Below are 17,241 nucleotides of genomic sequence, written 5' to 3' on the forward strand. Positions count from 1 at the left end.
AGGGAGGGGTGAATTTTCCCCATAGTGTTAGTTTTATCTGATTCCTGGATTTGAGAAGATTAGAATGTTGTGTATCTAGTTGATGGAAACCTGTGATACCTCCCCTGGGAACATAGTTAAACTTATGGAAATGTACAAAGTTATGTTCTGTGATAGGTAAAGTGGTGTCTTTTCCCTCACATGAGAAACTCTTGACTTAGGACTAAGACATTCTGATGTCTGTGTAAAATTTTGCCACAGACTTTGAAAGATTCAATCATGCTTGTCTGAGTGAACAAATGGAGAAGGCATTTGGCTTTATCCCAGAAGCAGCAGAATAGAAATTGAGATGAATAACTTTTTGAGATATTGTTTAATGTTTAAAATCTTTTTTTTTTAACCATAGAACAAAGGCTTTTTTTTTTTTTACCATACCATAAACATTGAGATAAACATAATTGTATGTACCTGTATTTCATTAATTCTTTTGACCAGTAATAGGCAATTAATGTCCAAAACTACAGGTTATTAGGTTTCAGTAAACATGCATTATAAGTAGAAGCAGATAAATTATTTTAAATTATGTTTTTTGTGATCTCTTCATAACTGTGTACGTTGTAGACGCTAGAAGATATGCTCATGTTGATCTTCAAACATCCTATATTGGAGACCTGGTTCTTGGCTTTAGAGCAGCATTCTCTTCCCCAACACAACTTAAACCCTGTCATGGTGAAGCTTCTGTCAGCTCATGTAAATAATGGCATCCTTCAGTTACTGAAGGTGAGTGCTCCAATGTTGCAAAATATGAAGCACATAGACATGCTATCTAAGTATTTTGAAGCCATCACTAAAAGCGTCTTGGAAGAGTTATGGGCCGGAAGAAAAGAAAAGAACAAGGTATCTCCCAAAAAGTCCCAGCAGCTGGAGGCTCTGCAGCAGTTACATGTTTATATGTATGCGGCTCAGTTAAAAGAAGTCACGCTAACCATGCTCCAGCTTCCTGAGACAAGCCTGACCATTCAAAAATCTGAAAATTCCCCTAAAAAAGAGAAACATTTAAGCTTCTATGGGAAGACACTGCTGCAGCTCCTCACAGAAAGCTACCAAAGACAGACCATTCAGGGAGAGCTGCTGTTATCAACAGAGCACATTAAAGGGATGGGGACACTGCTGTCAACGTCAAACAGTGAGGATCTGGAAAAAGTCTTCCTGCAGGCTCTCTCTCGAGAGCCCCTCTTTGCCCATGCGGTTGGTGTAGATGTACACGTTTACTGCCTTAATCACATGACTGAAACTTCCCTTGCCATTGTGGCTTTGCTGATCCGGCATTGTAGGACTCATATGCTGCAGTTTGAGCTGTGGTGTCTGAATTGTGCAACTGGAAAGTACCTAAGGAAAAATATGGACATCTTTCTTCCACTCATCAACGTGTATTTGCAGAGTAGAGAGCAGTATGACTTTACACGGCCATCAAAAGGTAAAACCAACAACTGATCAATATTAATGATGTAAATATTATCTGGGGATTTTTAACTATTCTCATCAGAGTGTTCAGATAAAATGACGTGTCTGTCATTGGGTGCATTGGGAAGAGCATTTTCAGGGAATGAAACTTTCACTGGCCTAAGGTCTGGGTTAGTTCCATGTGGCTCTTTAGAGCACCGCTGTGGCTCTCACTGAATCCAAAGATTTGATTGGCGCACTTCTTGTTCTGCTTGATCTCATGAAGAGCAAGTAAAGTACGGATAAACAGGAGCAGGCCTCTCCCTGGCTGGACACAAGAGGCAGCATAGACATGGTATTCTAATCAGATGACCCAGAGCTCGCTCCCTGTTTCTTCAAGATGACAGGTGGGAGACAGAGAGGAGAAACCTTTCATTGCTCCTATCTCGCAGGAATGGGTGGACAAGAAAGAAGCACTCTCTGTCTAATCAGAGAGTGAGATGGGGAGGAAATACTGTGCTGAATGGAGTAGTAGAATGCTAGAAAGTAATCTTGGTGTAGTGTCATATGCTGGGTGGATAAAAATCAATGACTTTTAAAAAGAAATTTTAAAAAATTACTTATTTTCTTTTAAATTTAAATTAAATGCATTTTTGTTTTTAAAAATAAACCTCCTTAAAATGGAATTTGAAATGGACAGTCTATGTTAAGGTCTAAACTTACTATATCATCTATTAAAAATAATATAAATTAAATTAAAAAAAATAAGCAATGCATGTTTGCTGTCAAAGTTTTAAAGAAAATCAAACCACTGAACTGGTAGAAGCCATTGGCTGAGCACCTGGAACCAGCGGTGTTGAAGAGCTAAACCAGCTTTTGACAGCAGTAGCCTGCGTTGCAGGTGCAGAGAGAATATTTCCTTCATTTCGTTCATCTAGTTCAGTTCAATGACTAGTTCATTCAAAGTTAAAAAACAGATTGGGAGTTGAAAAATATGGAAAGCTTGTTCTCTTCCAATTTATGAATAAAAACTAGGTGTGAGAGGATGAGGTCTGTTAGTTCTAAAATCTTGAATAATATGGCGACCAGAAGCAGTCTCTTCAATTCCCAAACTACAGATAATAGTTTAATATTAAAACTATTCCTTTGTTTAATAAACCAGTTAGTTTTAAATGAAAAACTTGTTTTGATAAACTTTACTTTTTCTCAGTATATCCAGCACAGTTAGGGTAATTTTATTTAACTGATAAAATAAAAATGAGAACTCTGTTTTTGGCATTTATAGAATTCCAGTTTTGTTTCTTGAACAGAGCTTGACAAAAATCGCAAGTAAAAAATTAATCGTCTAGTACCTATGAAATGCATCATTCATCAGGTTCTAATATAATAAATTATAAAAATTAATAATATAATAAATGTATGTTAAGCTATATAGTTGCTTAAATACATGTGTTTTGACCTGGTTAGCAAAAAGTAGTACCAAATTTATTGTAAAAACTAATTTTAGTTGCAAATCAGCATGTATTAATGGTTACTAACTAATGAGAACCAACTTTTCTTTGGGAAAATAACTAAAAAGTGCAAATGCAAAACACACTTAAAATGATTTAAATCAAGGTGTCCTGGTTGCTGATTTAAATAATGATTAAAATCAGTGATTTAAATCACTTTGAATAAATCAGTCCACCCTAGCCATGAGGTTTCATTGTCATTTTTGCATTGTGGTGTTGCTTCAGTATGTGAGAAATTGTGTTTCATGACAAGGCAGAGCAATGACATTGATCACTCTGGTCATTTTGTGGCTTTCTGCTGTTCTTTTTGATGGCAAAGTGGCCCTGCTCCTCTTTGTGTTCTCATCACCTGGCAGAGTTAACCTCGTAACTCTCCATCATATAGTAGCAGTAATTTCCCAAAGGCAACCTAATAAGTTAATTGAAAGCATAGTACAAAAATTAATAGGTATGCTGATGAGTACCATCAATCAGCAGGAATCCCAGCAACAGTTGAGTCATTTACCTACATCCCGAATGCCGTAACATGACCCATAACACTGAATATGCTCTGGCTCCGGGGTTCTCACACTTCATTGCACTGCAACCTCCTTCTGACACAAAAATTACTACATGACCCCAGGAGGGGGGACTGAAGCCTGAGCCCCACTGCCTGGGTGTGGGGGGGCCAAAGCCCAAGCCCCATCGCCCCGGGCGGTGGGGAAGGGGACAAAGCAGAAGCCCAAAGGCCCCCCCACCTGGGGCTGAAGCCTGTAACCTGAGCCCCCGCCACCCAGGGCTGAAGCCCTCAGGCTTTGGCCCCGGGTGGTGGGGCTCAGGCTTCAGTCCTGGGCCCCAACAAGTCTAACGGCAGCCCTGGAGACCCATTGCAGCCCACTTTGGGATGCCAACCCACAGTTTGAGAACCATTGCTCAAGCTCAACCAGAATATGGACTTCATGCAGGAGCTTTTTAGTGACATTCTGTGGTCTGTGTTTATGCAGGACATTGAACTGGGTGATCACAGTGATGCCTTCTGGACTTAAAAATCTATGAATCAGTCTGTCTGCACCATGAATGGAACAGCAGATAATGAAAATCAGAGACATTTTGTGATTATTCTTTAGACTATTATTGCAGTAGTGCTTAAAGGGCCACAACCAGGTTGGGCCACACAGACTCAAATAGAACACTGCTAGTTGCAGTTGCCCCGGGCTCTTCTTGAGCCCTGTATAGCTGTTCAAAGCATAACACATCTTAAAATCTGTCTAGATAATTATCCAGTTTAGAATAAACCCTATCGATCTAGTGGTTGGGTGTGAAATGTTGGAAACTATCCATTTCAGCAGAATTTTATCTGTCATGTTAAAAAAAAAAATTCTAGCCCTGGGGGTGGAAAAATAAATTTCCAAATATAAATCGATACAGTGATGCCTTCCTGAACCTCAGACAGTTCCAGTAGCTCTGCTGCTGCTCTGAGTTTTCCCAATCAGCAGCAGAATTAACTGACACAAATCTGGTCAGTGTCACAGTGGCATTTCAGAAAATTAGGTGCTGCAATTAAACTAACCAGGATCATACCTGTTTCATTCTCCTACTGATAAGGAAGGTTACAGGCAACAGCAGAGGCAGACATGCTGTAGCTGTCGATGGGGAAGGATGCTTGTGTCTGGAAAAGGTATAAAATAGTGGAGAATCCTCAGCAGCAGCCAACAGAGTCTGGGAGGGGTAGAGTAGCAGACCCAGCTTACAGGAGGTTCAAGAGAGGTGTTGCTTGGTGAAGGGCCGGAGGAGGAAGAGAACGCTTTCTCTGGCTAGTGGGTGTTTGAAAGAGATACCAGACACTTTACAGAACATTTGTCTTTCAAACACTTCATAGATCTGTTACTGTCTCACACTGTGTGCGCTTTCTCACAATAGGCCCACAGTCTGTGTTCTATCATTCCGTTGAACACATAAAGCAGTTTGAGTTGAGAGCACTGCCAGAGAGCTTACAATGACATCCCTGTGTCTCTTTGCACTCTTTCTTCCTACAGTCTCCTCAGCTGTTGTACCTGTATTGAGAGTAGCTTTGTGGAAAGAACTGTCAAAAATAATTCTAGATACAGAGCCATCGCAAGAACTCAAAGCCGTGAAGTTGCAAGTTTTTTCTAAGCTGGTACAGTCTTCAGAAATTGAAGCGCTAACTCATCTAATTGACCAGTTACCTGGAACTCTTGAGAGAGCCGAAAATTACGAGAGGTAGGCAAGTTCCATTTCCAGATTTTGCATTTTAAGTAATATAATGCCTGGAATTGTCATTTTGTTGCATAAAACATTGTTATAGATACTGTACATAAACACACACACGTGATCTACAATGATAGTCCCTGCTTCAAAGAACCTACTGTCTAAGTGTGATAGTATTTTTAAGCCTAGGTATCCTTCAATTTATGTAGATCATGTAAAAATATTTTTAAAAATCTCAAAAGTCCCCCAAAACTTTAAATAAAACATTCCTCATTCATGAAGATGTACAATGGTTCAGTGATATTAAATGTGTGTGGGGAAATATCAGGAATTCAAAGCCTGGTGTTTTCTCCATTTAATTGAATTGGTGTGCTTTAGAAATAAACTGTTTATAGCACAGCAGAATAAAGCTACAACAGCCTCACATATCTTGCTGGGAAAGGGAGCCACAGCACAGATACCCATATTAAGTTTTATTTAAACTTTGGGGAACTTTGGAGCCATTTTTAAAGTTAACATTCAATAGCATAATAAACATAGTGACAAAAAATATTGTAAGGACTTATGCGTTAAGGTCTGGTAGTACTTAGCTGGGACCAGTAAAAATACTTTCCTGACCAATACACTTCCACAAGCTATGTTCTTGGGCAAGTGATCGAAACATTTTCTATCCCTGCTTAAGCTGATGGCTGGGTTTATAACAGATGTGACAGTACTCCTCTCTGGGGGAACGTGAGGGAAGAACTGGCCATGTAAATTCCTGGGTGACTAACTTATTACATGGTTATCATGAGCTTTAGAAGAGAGTGATTCTTTGGTCATCTGGGCTTAGGTGTCCCTATGCATAAAATCAAATGATTACAAATATGTGGAGAAAATCAGGGTAAAATTAACACAAACAAAAACATTCTTCTAACATTTGGATTTTCTGCAGTTGGATTGTGGCAGATTCCATATCGAGAGTGCTGGAGAACTCTGCTGAGGAGTTGCACTCCTGGAAGAAAAGCCTCTTGGCAGCCTGTATAAAGTGGTTAATCACCACATATAACATCAGTAAAGAACAAGAAAACAACCAAGGAACAGAGAGTTCCATGCTGTTGAGGCTAGAAGAGTTATTGGTGAGACTCCTTTCCATTTGCTTTAATCTAAACCTTGATTGTATGGACTTTTCTTACTGCAGTAGAACATTTATTGTGCTTTTATATTTTATATTATGTAAATGAAGTTGTTGCACTTGTCTTGGTTTCTTTGGTATTTTGTGTGCCGCTTGTACAGTATGTAACTGGCCTTGCAAGACCCTAATGCAAAAGAATTTTGGGTCTTGTTGGGAGAAGTGCTGGACACTTGCAATTACCATTGAAGTTAGAGGGATTTTGAGATGCTCAGTACCTCTCAAGATCAGTGCCTGATGGTATTTAAAAAGAGAGAGAGAGAGAGAGAGAAAATGCTGTAAAAGTAGAAGTGTTCTTACAAAATGCATGAATCTGCTCCCACTGAAGTCAACGACAATCATCCAGTTGACTTCGGTGGCAGCCTGGTAAGTTCCTAATTATGTATTCCCTGTGCACCTCAGATTTTCTTTAGGTGTGTAAGGAATACAGGATCAGGTCCTAAATAGTAAAAGGAAAGGATGCTTTTACAGATACTGGGCTAACTGCCCCTTTTATCCCTTTGGTCTCTTTGTGTGCACTTCCTCTCAGGCCATCACCTGTCTCTTGAGGTGTAAATACACAATTCTCCCACTCTCAGACAGGGCCCTGGTACTAACGATGATTACCTCAGCAGGTCTGACTTGTGGTCGGCACCTGCAGTGCACTTCTCTCTAGGAGCTATGACCCATGCTACCTTGTGATTGGACAGCTTTATAAAGCAAAGTATTGTTTATTTAGAACTACAGCATTTCAGAGAAAAAGATCTTAAAACATGCATATCTAGCGTACCAGATGTCAATCCAACTTCCACTTGGGATCCTGGTAGGCCTAAGCTTCCTACAGACACCCCCAGAGCCCTCGGGGCAAGTGGCATAATCTGTTCTCTTAACCCCCAAACTAGTTCTTCTCTCTACTTCAGGGACAAAGTCTTGAAATCCTGTTACATTTTTGTCCTCCTCCCCTTTGCAGGCAACATGTAACTTTTTAACTGTTAGCTACCAGCACTGGCAAAACAAGACTTGCAACTTAGTTGAATGTAGCCTCCGGGAAACTAATAGCTTTCCCCATTGTCTTTCAAGTGTGTGCTGGAATGTTCTTATCCAGGAGCTATTGTCTTCTTCCTGGAGACAGCTCCCATTGACTTAAAGCAATACAGGCATATAATAAACATTCCACTAACCCAGCATAGTTCTAAACTGTATCTGTATGACTGTCACACATGGTATTCATTAAAATTATTACATAGCTGCTCCATGTCCACTGTAGATCCCACCTAAAGGTTTCCACAACTGATCTACAGATAAACTCAAATGTACTGTATCTTTGTAATGTTCTGTTACCTAAATTGACTAAAGATCCCTCCTCCCCCTGCAAAATGAAGTGTTAGTTCATAACAGTAGTAAATATGGGTACTACATGACAGTGGTGGGCTACATTAACACAAGCTAGAAACTTCTGTTCTAAGGAAGTCAGAATTGCTGCTGTCTCATATTAGCCGATGTGATTTGGATTATGCTTCTGTTTGTAGGGCCCAGTTATATTGCACGTATGGTAACATCTCACCTATTCCTTCTTGCTGAGCTGTAAAAAAATAAGGGTCCAGTTCTAAGAGGTGATGAACACCCTCAAATCCCACCATCAGCGGGAAAGGAGAGCACCTGGCACCTCACAGCATCAGCCCTTTATTCTTTTGGGTCCCAGGGAGAAGGAATAGGTGAGAGGAGGTTCTGATACTTGCAGTGTAATTAGGCAAGGGAACATATAACTTAAAAGAAAGGTGTGATTAATATTTGAAGTGCTGTGGTATGAAAAATTCCTTTGCAGCTGAAGATGGAATACCCTGTAGTCTTCCCCCTCCACCCCTGACACGGAGTTTCTTTCTGGAAGAAGTTGGCTGCAGATGCCATGTTGTCCCAACTTCATATCTGTAATTTTGCTCTAAAAATGTTTTGCTTTTACATTATTGCATTTCTCAGGGAAATAGTTCTGAGTCTTTGAAATTTTGTGTTTATCTAAAGCAGGGATCGGCAACTTTTGGCACGTGGCCCATCAGGGAAATCCACTGGTGGGCCAAGACGGTTTGTTTACCTGCAGCGTCCGCAGGTTTGGCCCATCGCAGCTCCCACTTGCTGCTGTTCACTGTTCCAGGCCAGTGGGGGCTGCGGGAAGCAGCAGCCAGCACATCCCTTGGCCCACGCAGCTTCCCGTAGCCCCCATTGGCCTGGAACGGCGAACCACGGCCAATGGGAGCTACGATCGGCCGAACCTGCGGACGCTGCAGGTAAACAACCCGTCCCAGCCCACCAGCGGGTTTCCCTGATGGGCCGCGTGCCAAAGGTTGCCGATCCCTGATCTAAAGTAACAGCATAGGCTGTGTCTACACTAGCACTTGTGTCGGTAAAACTTTTGTTGGTCAAGGATGTGAAAAAAAACCCACCCCTGTGCTGGTGTGGACAGCACTATGTTGGCAGGAAACGCTCTCCTGCTGACATAGCTACCGCCACTCCTTAGGAGTGGTTTAATTATGCCAGCAGTAGAGCTCTCTCCCACCGGCACAGAGCGGCTACATGGGAGACCTTACAGTGGCTCAGCTGTGCCGCTGTAAGGTCCGTAGTGTAGACGTAGCCTTAGACCATTGCTTGAGAAACATGGGAAGACTAGCGAGTACCAGGTAGTAAAAAAGGCATTAAGGCTTGACATAAGCAGAACAGTTGTATTTTGCTTTTGGTACTTTTTAAACCCTTGAAACTGGTTGGACTCTGCTATCATGGCTCCAAAGTGTTCAACAGAAAATTGAGGTCTTGATGTTCTATGGAAACTTTGCTCTGCTTCATATTGAATGTTAATATCACTACTTGTTGTTTACTGCCCACACAGCATTTTGTGAATGAAGTGGTTCCGGCTGACTGGCACAGTCTTGTGAAAATGGGACTTAAGTAAGTAATTTTGTATTGCTGTTGAGATGGAGCAAAGATGGAATAGGCACTCTGTAATGTTTGCTGGGCCACATCCTATCAGTTAAGGCCTAATCCTACAGTGTACTAAGCACGTCCTAAAAAGTACTAAGTGCCCTCAACTTCTACAGAAATCAGTGGGACTTGAGGATGACAGTCACTTTTTAGGATTAGCCCCATTGATAGGCACAATCTCCATTCACTTCAGTACAACTCCATTGACTTCATGTACAACTGAGGCCAGACTTGGCCTTCAGTTAGTGTGGGGTAGCAAATTACTGGAACTGCTCCTACTTTCTTAGTTAAACTAGTGTAACCCATGATTTTTAATTTAAAATATTCCTTGTTTACTCTGGTATGAAGTCAAGATTAGGCACTTTCCCTTTACCAATGAAAAAGAGAGGTGAGAAGAAATAAATATTTGGGGGAGTCTTCTTACCTTATGTGGAGATAGAAATGTAGGGCTGAGGGATTACTATCAAATGAAGATTTTAATATAAAATTTGTGAAATGCTAACCTGTAGTATAGCCTGTACAGCAGATTGCTGTTCTGACTGTAAATAGTCCTTTCTTCTGAAGTTTAAGATGTGGCTAGTTCACAAACTGAATGAAATATTGGGCTATGTTTTTTTATTTGCTTTCTATGCTGTGTTTCACTATTTTGAATAGTAAATTTGCCTTTGGTTGAAATCTGAGTCTCCTCTGATCGTTGTTTTTGAAGGTATCGCTACAGAGATCATGGATTTCTGAAAACTCTTAATGCTGCTGTGCAATTGTTGTACACAAAAGAGAGCCCGCTTAGTCAGAGATTAGTCAAGCTCTCCAGGCTTTACATGATGATCACGCAGCACTCTTTATTTTTGTCAATCATGCTGAGGTCAAGAGAAGAAGATAACATGAAGATTCAGACAAGAGGTATCTCTCTTTCTTTTCTTCAGCTATATATAGTAATAGTGTCTTGTCAGTGTTGTTTTCCATCCATCCAGTTACCTACTCATCTACATATTTACCAAGCTACTAAAATAACTCCCAAATTGTTATTAGCATTTCATTTCAAAGCCTGCCTGCTCTCCTCTGCTTGAATTTAAATGTTGTATTTTTCCTCATGAATGCCAGTTTTAAACATTAATATCTTTTAAAAGCATTCTTCGGTGTTATTTCTTACTGATCAAGACTTGGGGTGAAATCCTGGCTTCACTGGAGTCACTGGAAGTTTGCCATTGATTTCAGTAGGACCAGAATTTTGACCTTGATGTAGATTAGATCAAGGAGGTAGAAATATTATTTGGCTAAGTATTTATTTAAGCAATTGCTTACATAAGAGACATTAATTTTAAAATAGATATCTGTGTTGATATAGAGGATTTAATATTGCTCTTTGCTGGTTGTATTTCAATTTTTAATTTCTTAGCTTGTGTATTTGATAGAACAATCCTCCTATGAGGAATCTAGTTCGGTCCTAACCTAAAAGAGGTAGCAAGGTCTAATGGATAGAGTATTGGGCTGGGAGTCGGGAGTCAGGAGTCCTGGGTTCTATTCTTGGCATTGCAGCTGAGTTGCTCTGTGACCTTGGGCAAATCACTTACCTGCTCTGCCCTTCAGTTTCTCCAACTGTAAAATGGGAATAAAATTTAGCTGCCCTTTATAAAGAACTTTGAGATAAATTGATAAAAATTGCTATGTATGAGATGATGATGACATTCTAAGTAGAACAGGTTGATGACAAATGTGTACTGCCAACACTGATAGTCATGAGCAAAATCTAGACAAACTTTAAGGCTTTTAAATGCCTGACAAGATGAGAAAGCTCCAGTGATGCAGTAGGAGGAAGGGATTGCCTATATTTTTCATGAAAGTATATCCGTTATTCCATGCATTTGTCAGTTGGACAGTATTTCCATAGGACAAGGAGACTGGCTCTTTCAAAAAAGCTAGCCTCAATAATTCAGAAGTTTACTGTCATGAGTTCATTCATCTATACCTCTATCTTTCTCTAACTCTCATGAAGAGGTTGTTACTGTTTTGCTTTGATTTATGATGTGGATGGCAGGTAGGGGAGAAAGGATGGGCTTTTGGCTCAGGCAATGGACTGCAACTCAAAACATGTGGGTCCAATTCTCAGCTTTGCCTCTGACTTCCTGTTTGTCCTTGGGCAAGTTTGTCCTTAATTTATTTGGGCATTAGCTCCTCATCTGTAAAACATGGATGGTAACACTTCTGTATGTCACAGGATAAATTCACTAAAATTTGTTATCCAATCAGATCTTGCAGTGATGGAGTCTGTGTAAATACCTAGATAGGATGGTAAATACCAGGCTGGCTTCTACAGAGATTGTTCAAGTTAAAGCTACTGTATCCTATGTGGCCTACAGCACTGATAGAGAAATGTTTTGCCTATGTTGTGTCACAAGTGTAAATATTAATGCAAAGTCTTAAGGTGTTTGTTTAAATGTTCTCTCTCTGGCTACCATCTGATAGAGAATGCAAAAACTAAAAATAAAATTTTGTATTTGTTTCAGAGGCATTAGTGGATGTATTGTCAACTATAGTGAAACTCGATCCCTCAGTCTGTGAGAGCAGCCACTTTGCTGTGTTACTAGGATCCTATGGTGCAACACTGAGTGGTGTCGGTAAGTGTATTGGACTGTTAAAGATATTTTCATTGGATCTATTTTTAAAATTCTTAATGTATGTCTTACTGATTTTTTTAGATCAGAAAATATTACTGCTTCTTCAGTTATATGAGAAGAATGATCTAAGTCTTATCAACTTTAGGTAAGTTGATTGCCGCCTTTTATTTTGCTAGCATATGTGCTATATAAGCAATCTGAAAGTTAATATACACTTGACACCTTTTTTTTGAATTGAGGACCAAAACTCAGGATGGGAATAAATTTGATGTTGGTGCACGGTGCTGGATTAATAGAACCTGGGCACTATTCACAGAGCAAGTGCAGAACAGCATTTCAGCTCCCCCTCGTGCCACTACACTGGTGTAGAGAGGACCACATTGGGGGGGAAAGGATTGCTTCGTCTCCCAGTTCTTTTAGTCCTTGGTCTGCTGCTCAGCCAGCCCACTTTGCAGTTATAATGGCTCTGCTGCCTTTAGCATTTTGCTGCTTATTCATTCTGTTTATTTTAAATGCACCTTTCCATCATTTCCCCTGCATAAGCATTGCTAACAAAGTGCATACAAAGTACAGATTCAGCCTATGTCCAGCCCCCTCGCCTCCCATCTCCAGCAAACTAAGGGCTTGTCTATACTTGAAATGCTACAGCTGCACAGCTGCAACACTTCAGTGTAGACGCTACCTATGCTGACAGGAAGGGCTCTCCTGTCGCTGTGGCTACTCCGCCTCCCTGAGAGGGGTGGTAGCTACATCGATGGGAAGAATTCTTCTGTCAACCTAGCACTGTCTACACAGAGGGGTTAGGTTGGTTTAACTACGTCGCTCACATTTGTGGATTTTTCACACCCCTGAGCAATGTATCTGGGTCAGCCTAACATTTTAGTGTAGACCAAGTCAAAGACTCTCCTTTTTCTCACCCACTCTACCCCATCCCACCCATGGAAAAGCCTGTGGGAACAGATAAGCCTTGTCGCCTGTTCTGAGGGTCAGCATATTTGAACTCAGGTGAAGTAAGGACAGAAGTTAATTCCAGAGTCAAGGACCCTGCCACTAGTCTCCTGCCTGTCAGCTGCTGTGTTATCACAGGGGCAAAGAGTGGCCTCTGAGGTACCTAGTACTGTAAACCATCTAGATCTTTATAGGTGAGAAACAACACTTTAACATTGTACTCTGAAGTAAATTGGTAGTCAGACACTTAGATAGACATGGTCCCTGCCCCGGCATGCAGGGAATACAGACCAATGCAAGGAACATGCTTGAGAGTGGGACTCAGCAGAGTCACAGTCAGTCATTGATGGGAGCCTGAATAGCTTGTAAGCGATTAGTGGCATTGTCTTTGTCGTCTTATGACTTCATAAAGTGCCTAGCACATTGTAGGCCCTATCTAAATAATAAACAATAAGCCATAGCACAATAAGTGGATTTCTAAGGAGAGGGTGGAAGGGCTTGGTTAAGGGGGTCATGGAGGCATTTTGGTGCTGGCTTGAAAAAACTAATTGAACTCCAAGACGTTCTGGGGTTTGTATAGTTTGATCAAGTCTCGGTCAGTGTGTGAGGAGGTGGTGGTGGTAGGCACTGACACAGTCAATAAATCAGTCTCCTGAGGCATGTACAGACTTTGATGTGTAGGCTGGGAAGTGGCTAAAGGGACACCATCAGGCTGAATTTCGAAAGCCTTTGGATGGATGAGAAAGGTGTTGCCAGGGAAACAGATTCTAGTTTCAAGTTTCCACAGGATAATAAGTACAAGTGAGGGGAAAATTTAAATACTAAGTTATATCCTTTATAAATTGAATCCATCTCCATAATTGCCTTTCTCTCCATGCTAATTATCTGTTAACTAAGGGCTTACTTTTAACAATATTTAAGGATACTGTTGTGGGGACCGGCAGCTGTGGAACATCACAAGACTTGCAAGAGTCTGGGGAAGTCACTATGGCAGCAGCCAAGCATGGAGGAAATTTTGTGTCTCCTAGATAAAGAGAAGATGATGAAGACTATCTTACATTTCCCTCAACATCGCCGTCTCCTGCCACCAGAGGTGCTTTGGATCAACTATTAATTATTCTCTTTTGATGTGGAAAAGCCCCTTTCCTTTTAGTAATTTATTAATCATGCTGATGTTAATGTGATGTGGTCCATTGTTTGCACTGAGAAATACGTAACAAGGTGGCTAAGATTAATTAGGTGGTATCATTTCACAGAACATGTTTTTACTGTTCTATTTCCAACTGAGCCAGTATTTTTTTTTTTTTTTCAGATTAATTTCAGTGTAGGACCACATCTTGCCTGTAATTAAAGCTGTGCAACACCACTGAATTTAATGAGGCTGCCAAAGTATAACCGAGATCAGAATTTGGCATCTAGTGTCTCACCACATTTGACTGTCTAAACCACATCTGTGCATCGGCACAGTTGCACTGGGTTTTCTCGTTTAGTCTCTCGCATAGTTTGCTAGCTCTGCTCATATTGGTCAAGGACAAACATACTGGAACCGTGGCAGCAATAGCCATATTTAAACACAGCAGTGGTTAAGCATGATTCCATGCCTAGTATTTGCAGGGCTTTAATGTGAGCTGCCATGATGATATTGTCAGGGCAGTTTGAAAGCAAGCTGGTTTAAATTCAAGTAGTAGCTCTCTATTTTGGATTTTGTTTCAGGAAGGACAAGTGCCATTGTATAGAGATAAAAGTGAGAAGGATCTTGATGATTTCTACGACCCCTGTTTTCTACTTCAGCTCTTCAGTGAATTGACCAGACCAGGTAAAGTATATATTCATCTCACATTTTAGGCCTAACTGTCAGGAACTGCAAACATACATCTGAAGGAAGAATTCAATATTATTACAAAGAAAGAGTTTGCACCATATTTGAGAGGAGAGAGATTATGATATTTGCACTTGCTCAATATTGCTTTTCTAATTTAATATGACACAATTTCCCTGTACACCCAACTGCTATACTGCAGAAGGGGCTTTGTGTCTGTTTATAAAATGTTTAAAGATCAAAGTGAGACATTTATCACAGTGAATTTACCAACCACTTCTCTCCCATGTCCATCATGATGTTCTTTTCTGGGTAAACTTTGGATTGCTATAACTGGCTTTTGTTTGCTGTAGCAATAACATCTTCTCAAACAAAAGGCAATCTGATAATATAATTGCTTTGAAAGGTAGAATAAAAAGTGCAGATGAAGAGAGAGGAAATATAAACCTGAGTAGTACAGTACCTGTGTAGGTGGAAACGAGGGGGAGGGGGTGCTGTTTTAAGTTGGTGTTGCAAATTGACCAATATGTTTTTGACAGTAATAAAAACATAGTCTGTCATCCTGTGTATATTTAAAAAAAAAAAATTAAGCTATAGAAGTTCAGGATGCCCCTTGTGTTGTAACAGGATCAGTGTTAGATGGCCTCGTATTTTTGGCTGTTATTGACTAACAGGCGGGATTTGAAAAATGCCTGTGTGACTTAGGATCCCAAGTCCCAATATATTCCTAAATCACTTGAGCCATTTTTGAAAATATCACCCCTACTGTTTTGTGCTTGCTCCCTGCACTTGCTGTACAGCATCATGTGCACAGATGTTATGTAGTGTATCCGTACATATTTATAAACCTACAAATGATTACTGCTTGCTGAGTAAAGGCCTTGAATTGTGCAAGTACCCAGTTCTCTCTAACTTTAGATCTGATAAACATCTTATCAAAAGCTTTCCGACTGTGGTTCCCAAGGTTCTTTAAACAAACTGGATGTCAAACATACATTTAACTTTTTTTTTTCAATAGCTTGTTATTTCACATCAATTTGTTGATTGCCTTTTCCAAGGGCAGCTTGGTTGAAAATATTTCCATGCCATTGGAAGTGGAAGAGGAGTTTCCACTGCAGTGGAAGAGGAGTTTCTAGATAAATCCTTATATGAGTTACATAGATTATACCCTTGAAATAAGGTTTTATTATGGGACATGAACATGGGAAATTATCATTTGTTGTTCGTATATGACAGAAGTGCCCAGAGACTCCACTCTGAATTGGGGCCCCATTGTGCTAGGCTATGCACAGGCATATAGTGAGGCACAGTCCCTACTCTAAAGAGCTTCTGGCCTCGCATTTGCACTTCAGGCAAGAACTCTGGATCAGCCGCTGCTAAGGGGTGGATAGAGAACCCTTCACAGACTGGTTGGCTTCAGATCATTCTTCTGAAGTGTGTGTTAAACGCACCAGGAAAAGTTCCTTTCCTTGGGCTCTACAGGCACCCTGCAACCCAGCCCAAGTAAGCACAGCACATAGCCACTGTACCCCAGGAAGAGGGCAGAGAACAGACTGTGAGTGAGAATCGAGCAGGGAAGGAAGTGCTGCCAGCTATCTTCTGGTGCTGAGGGAGGGGGGGAAGAGCCAAAGGTCCTCCAATTTCCTCCAAACCTCTGTGAGAGCAACCTGGCCGCAGCTGCTGTTCCTGCCCTGCACAGACTCTGACGATGTGGACATCCCATGTGGAGGAGTTGGGAGCATGAAGAGCCCCCTCTGCACAGCTGTGCATCCAGGCTCATGACTGAGCCCCTTATGAGGGGGAAGACTGAGGCATTTTGAGTACTGCCAGTTCAATATGATGGATCTAACTTAGCCAGGAGGCTCGTGGGGAAATGTACAGGAATCGTTAGTGCTGAGAACAGCTGTTGACTCTCTCCAGCAGATGGTTTTGAAATGCGTTTCCAGTGGTGCTGTTGCACAGGTTGTTACCCTGTCACGTGGAATAGAGCTGGCCAGGGTGCAGAGTGGGGAGGGGAAGATTCTCCCATTGGCTGTCCCACCTTCCGCAGAGCTGTGTGTGGAACATGCCAGCCGAGAGACAGAGATAGGGTGTTCTGGCAGCTGAGGAGGGAATGAGCACAGCTGTTGGGATGGGGACATAGATAACCTGTGATTTTGGGGGGCGAGGAGGAGGAATTGCCATGGCAAATATAAACCTTTAGTGATCAAAGGGCTAGGAACGTACTTAGACATCTTGGTTTAGAGGGAGTGCAGAGCTGGTAAACATTCACAAAAGGTTTCATAGGGGTTATAACCTATGTGGATGTTGTCACTAAGTAAAAAAAACATTTGTTATTCAGCTGGGAAAAAAATACTCCTATGCCTCTGTTTCTCCTGGAAGATTAGCATAGACAACAAGCCTGGAGTGTTTACATCAAGTTGGTGTGGAGTTATGAGTGGATAGAAATGCCACCACTTTTTCAAAACCTCATTAAAAATGTCTTGATTAACCTCAAAAATCCCTTAAAAAAATTCAGCCCCAGGTGGGGCGGAACTACACAAGAGAAATTTTATGCAGAAGGTAGGTTTATTCAGAAAGTTAAAGGGGGCGTAAATT

General features: G+C 41.1%; 1 protein-coding gene across 1 annotated transcript in view; it reads left to right on the forward strand.

Moving 5' to 3' along the window:
- The window catches only part of URB1 (URB1 ribosome biogenesis homolog), a 71,634-nt gene that overhangs the window by 38,744 nt on the left and 15,649 nt on the right, over window positions 1–17,241 (forward strand). Inside the window, exons 21-29 of the mRNA XM_074970766.1 lie at window positions 601–1,456; window positions 4,949–5,153; window positions 6,076–6,259; window positions 9,170–9,228; window positions 9,968–10,161; window positions 11,766–11,876; window positions 11,958–12,021; window positions 13,746–13,917; window positions 14,538–14,640. Coding sequence (XP_074826867.1) covers window positions 601–1,456; window positions 4,949–5,153; window positions 6,076–6,259; window positions 9,170–9,228; window positions 9,968–10,161; window positions 11,766–11,876; window positions 11,958–12,021; window positions 13,746–13,917; window positions 14,538–14,640 — 1,948 coding nt within the window. The remainder of the gene's footprint in view (window positions 1–600; window positions 1,457–4,948; window positions 5,154–6,075; window positions 6,260–9,169; window positions 9,229–9,967; window positions 10,162–11,765; window positions 11,877–11,957; window positions 12,022–13,745; window positions 13,918–14,537; window positions 14,641–17,241) is intronic.

The sequence above is a fragment of the Natator depressus genome, chromosome 1, assembly GCF_965152275.1.
Source record: "Natator depressus isolate rNatDep1 chromosome 1, rNatDep2.hap1, whole genome shotgun sequence".
Taxonomy (NCBI): Eukaryota; Metazoa; Chordata; order Testudines; family Cheloniidae; genus Natator; species Natator depressus.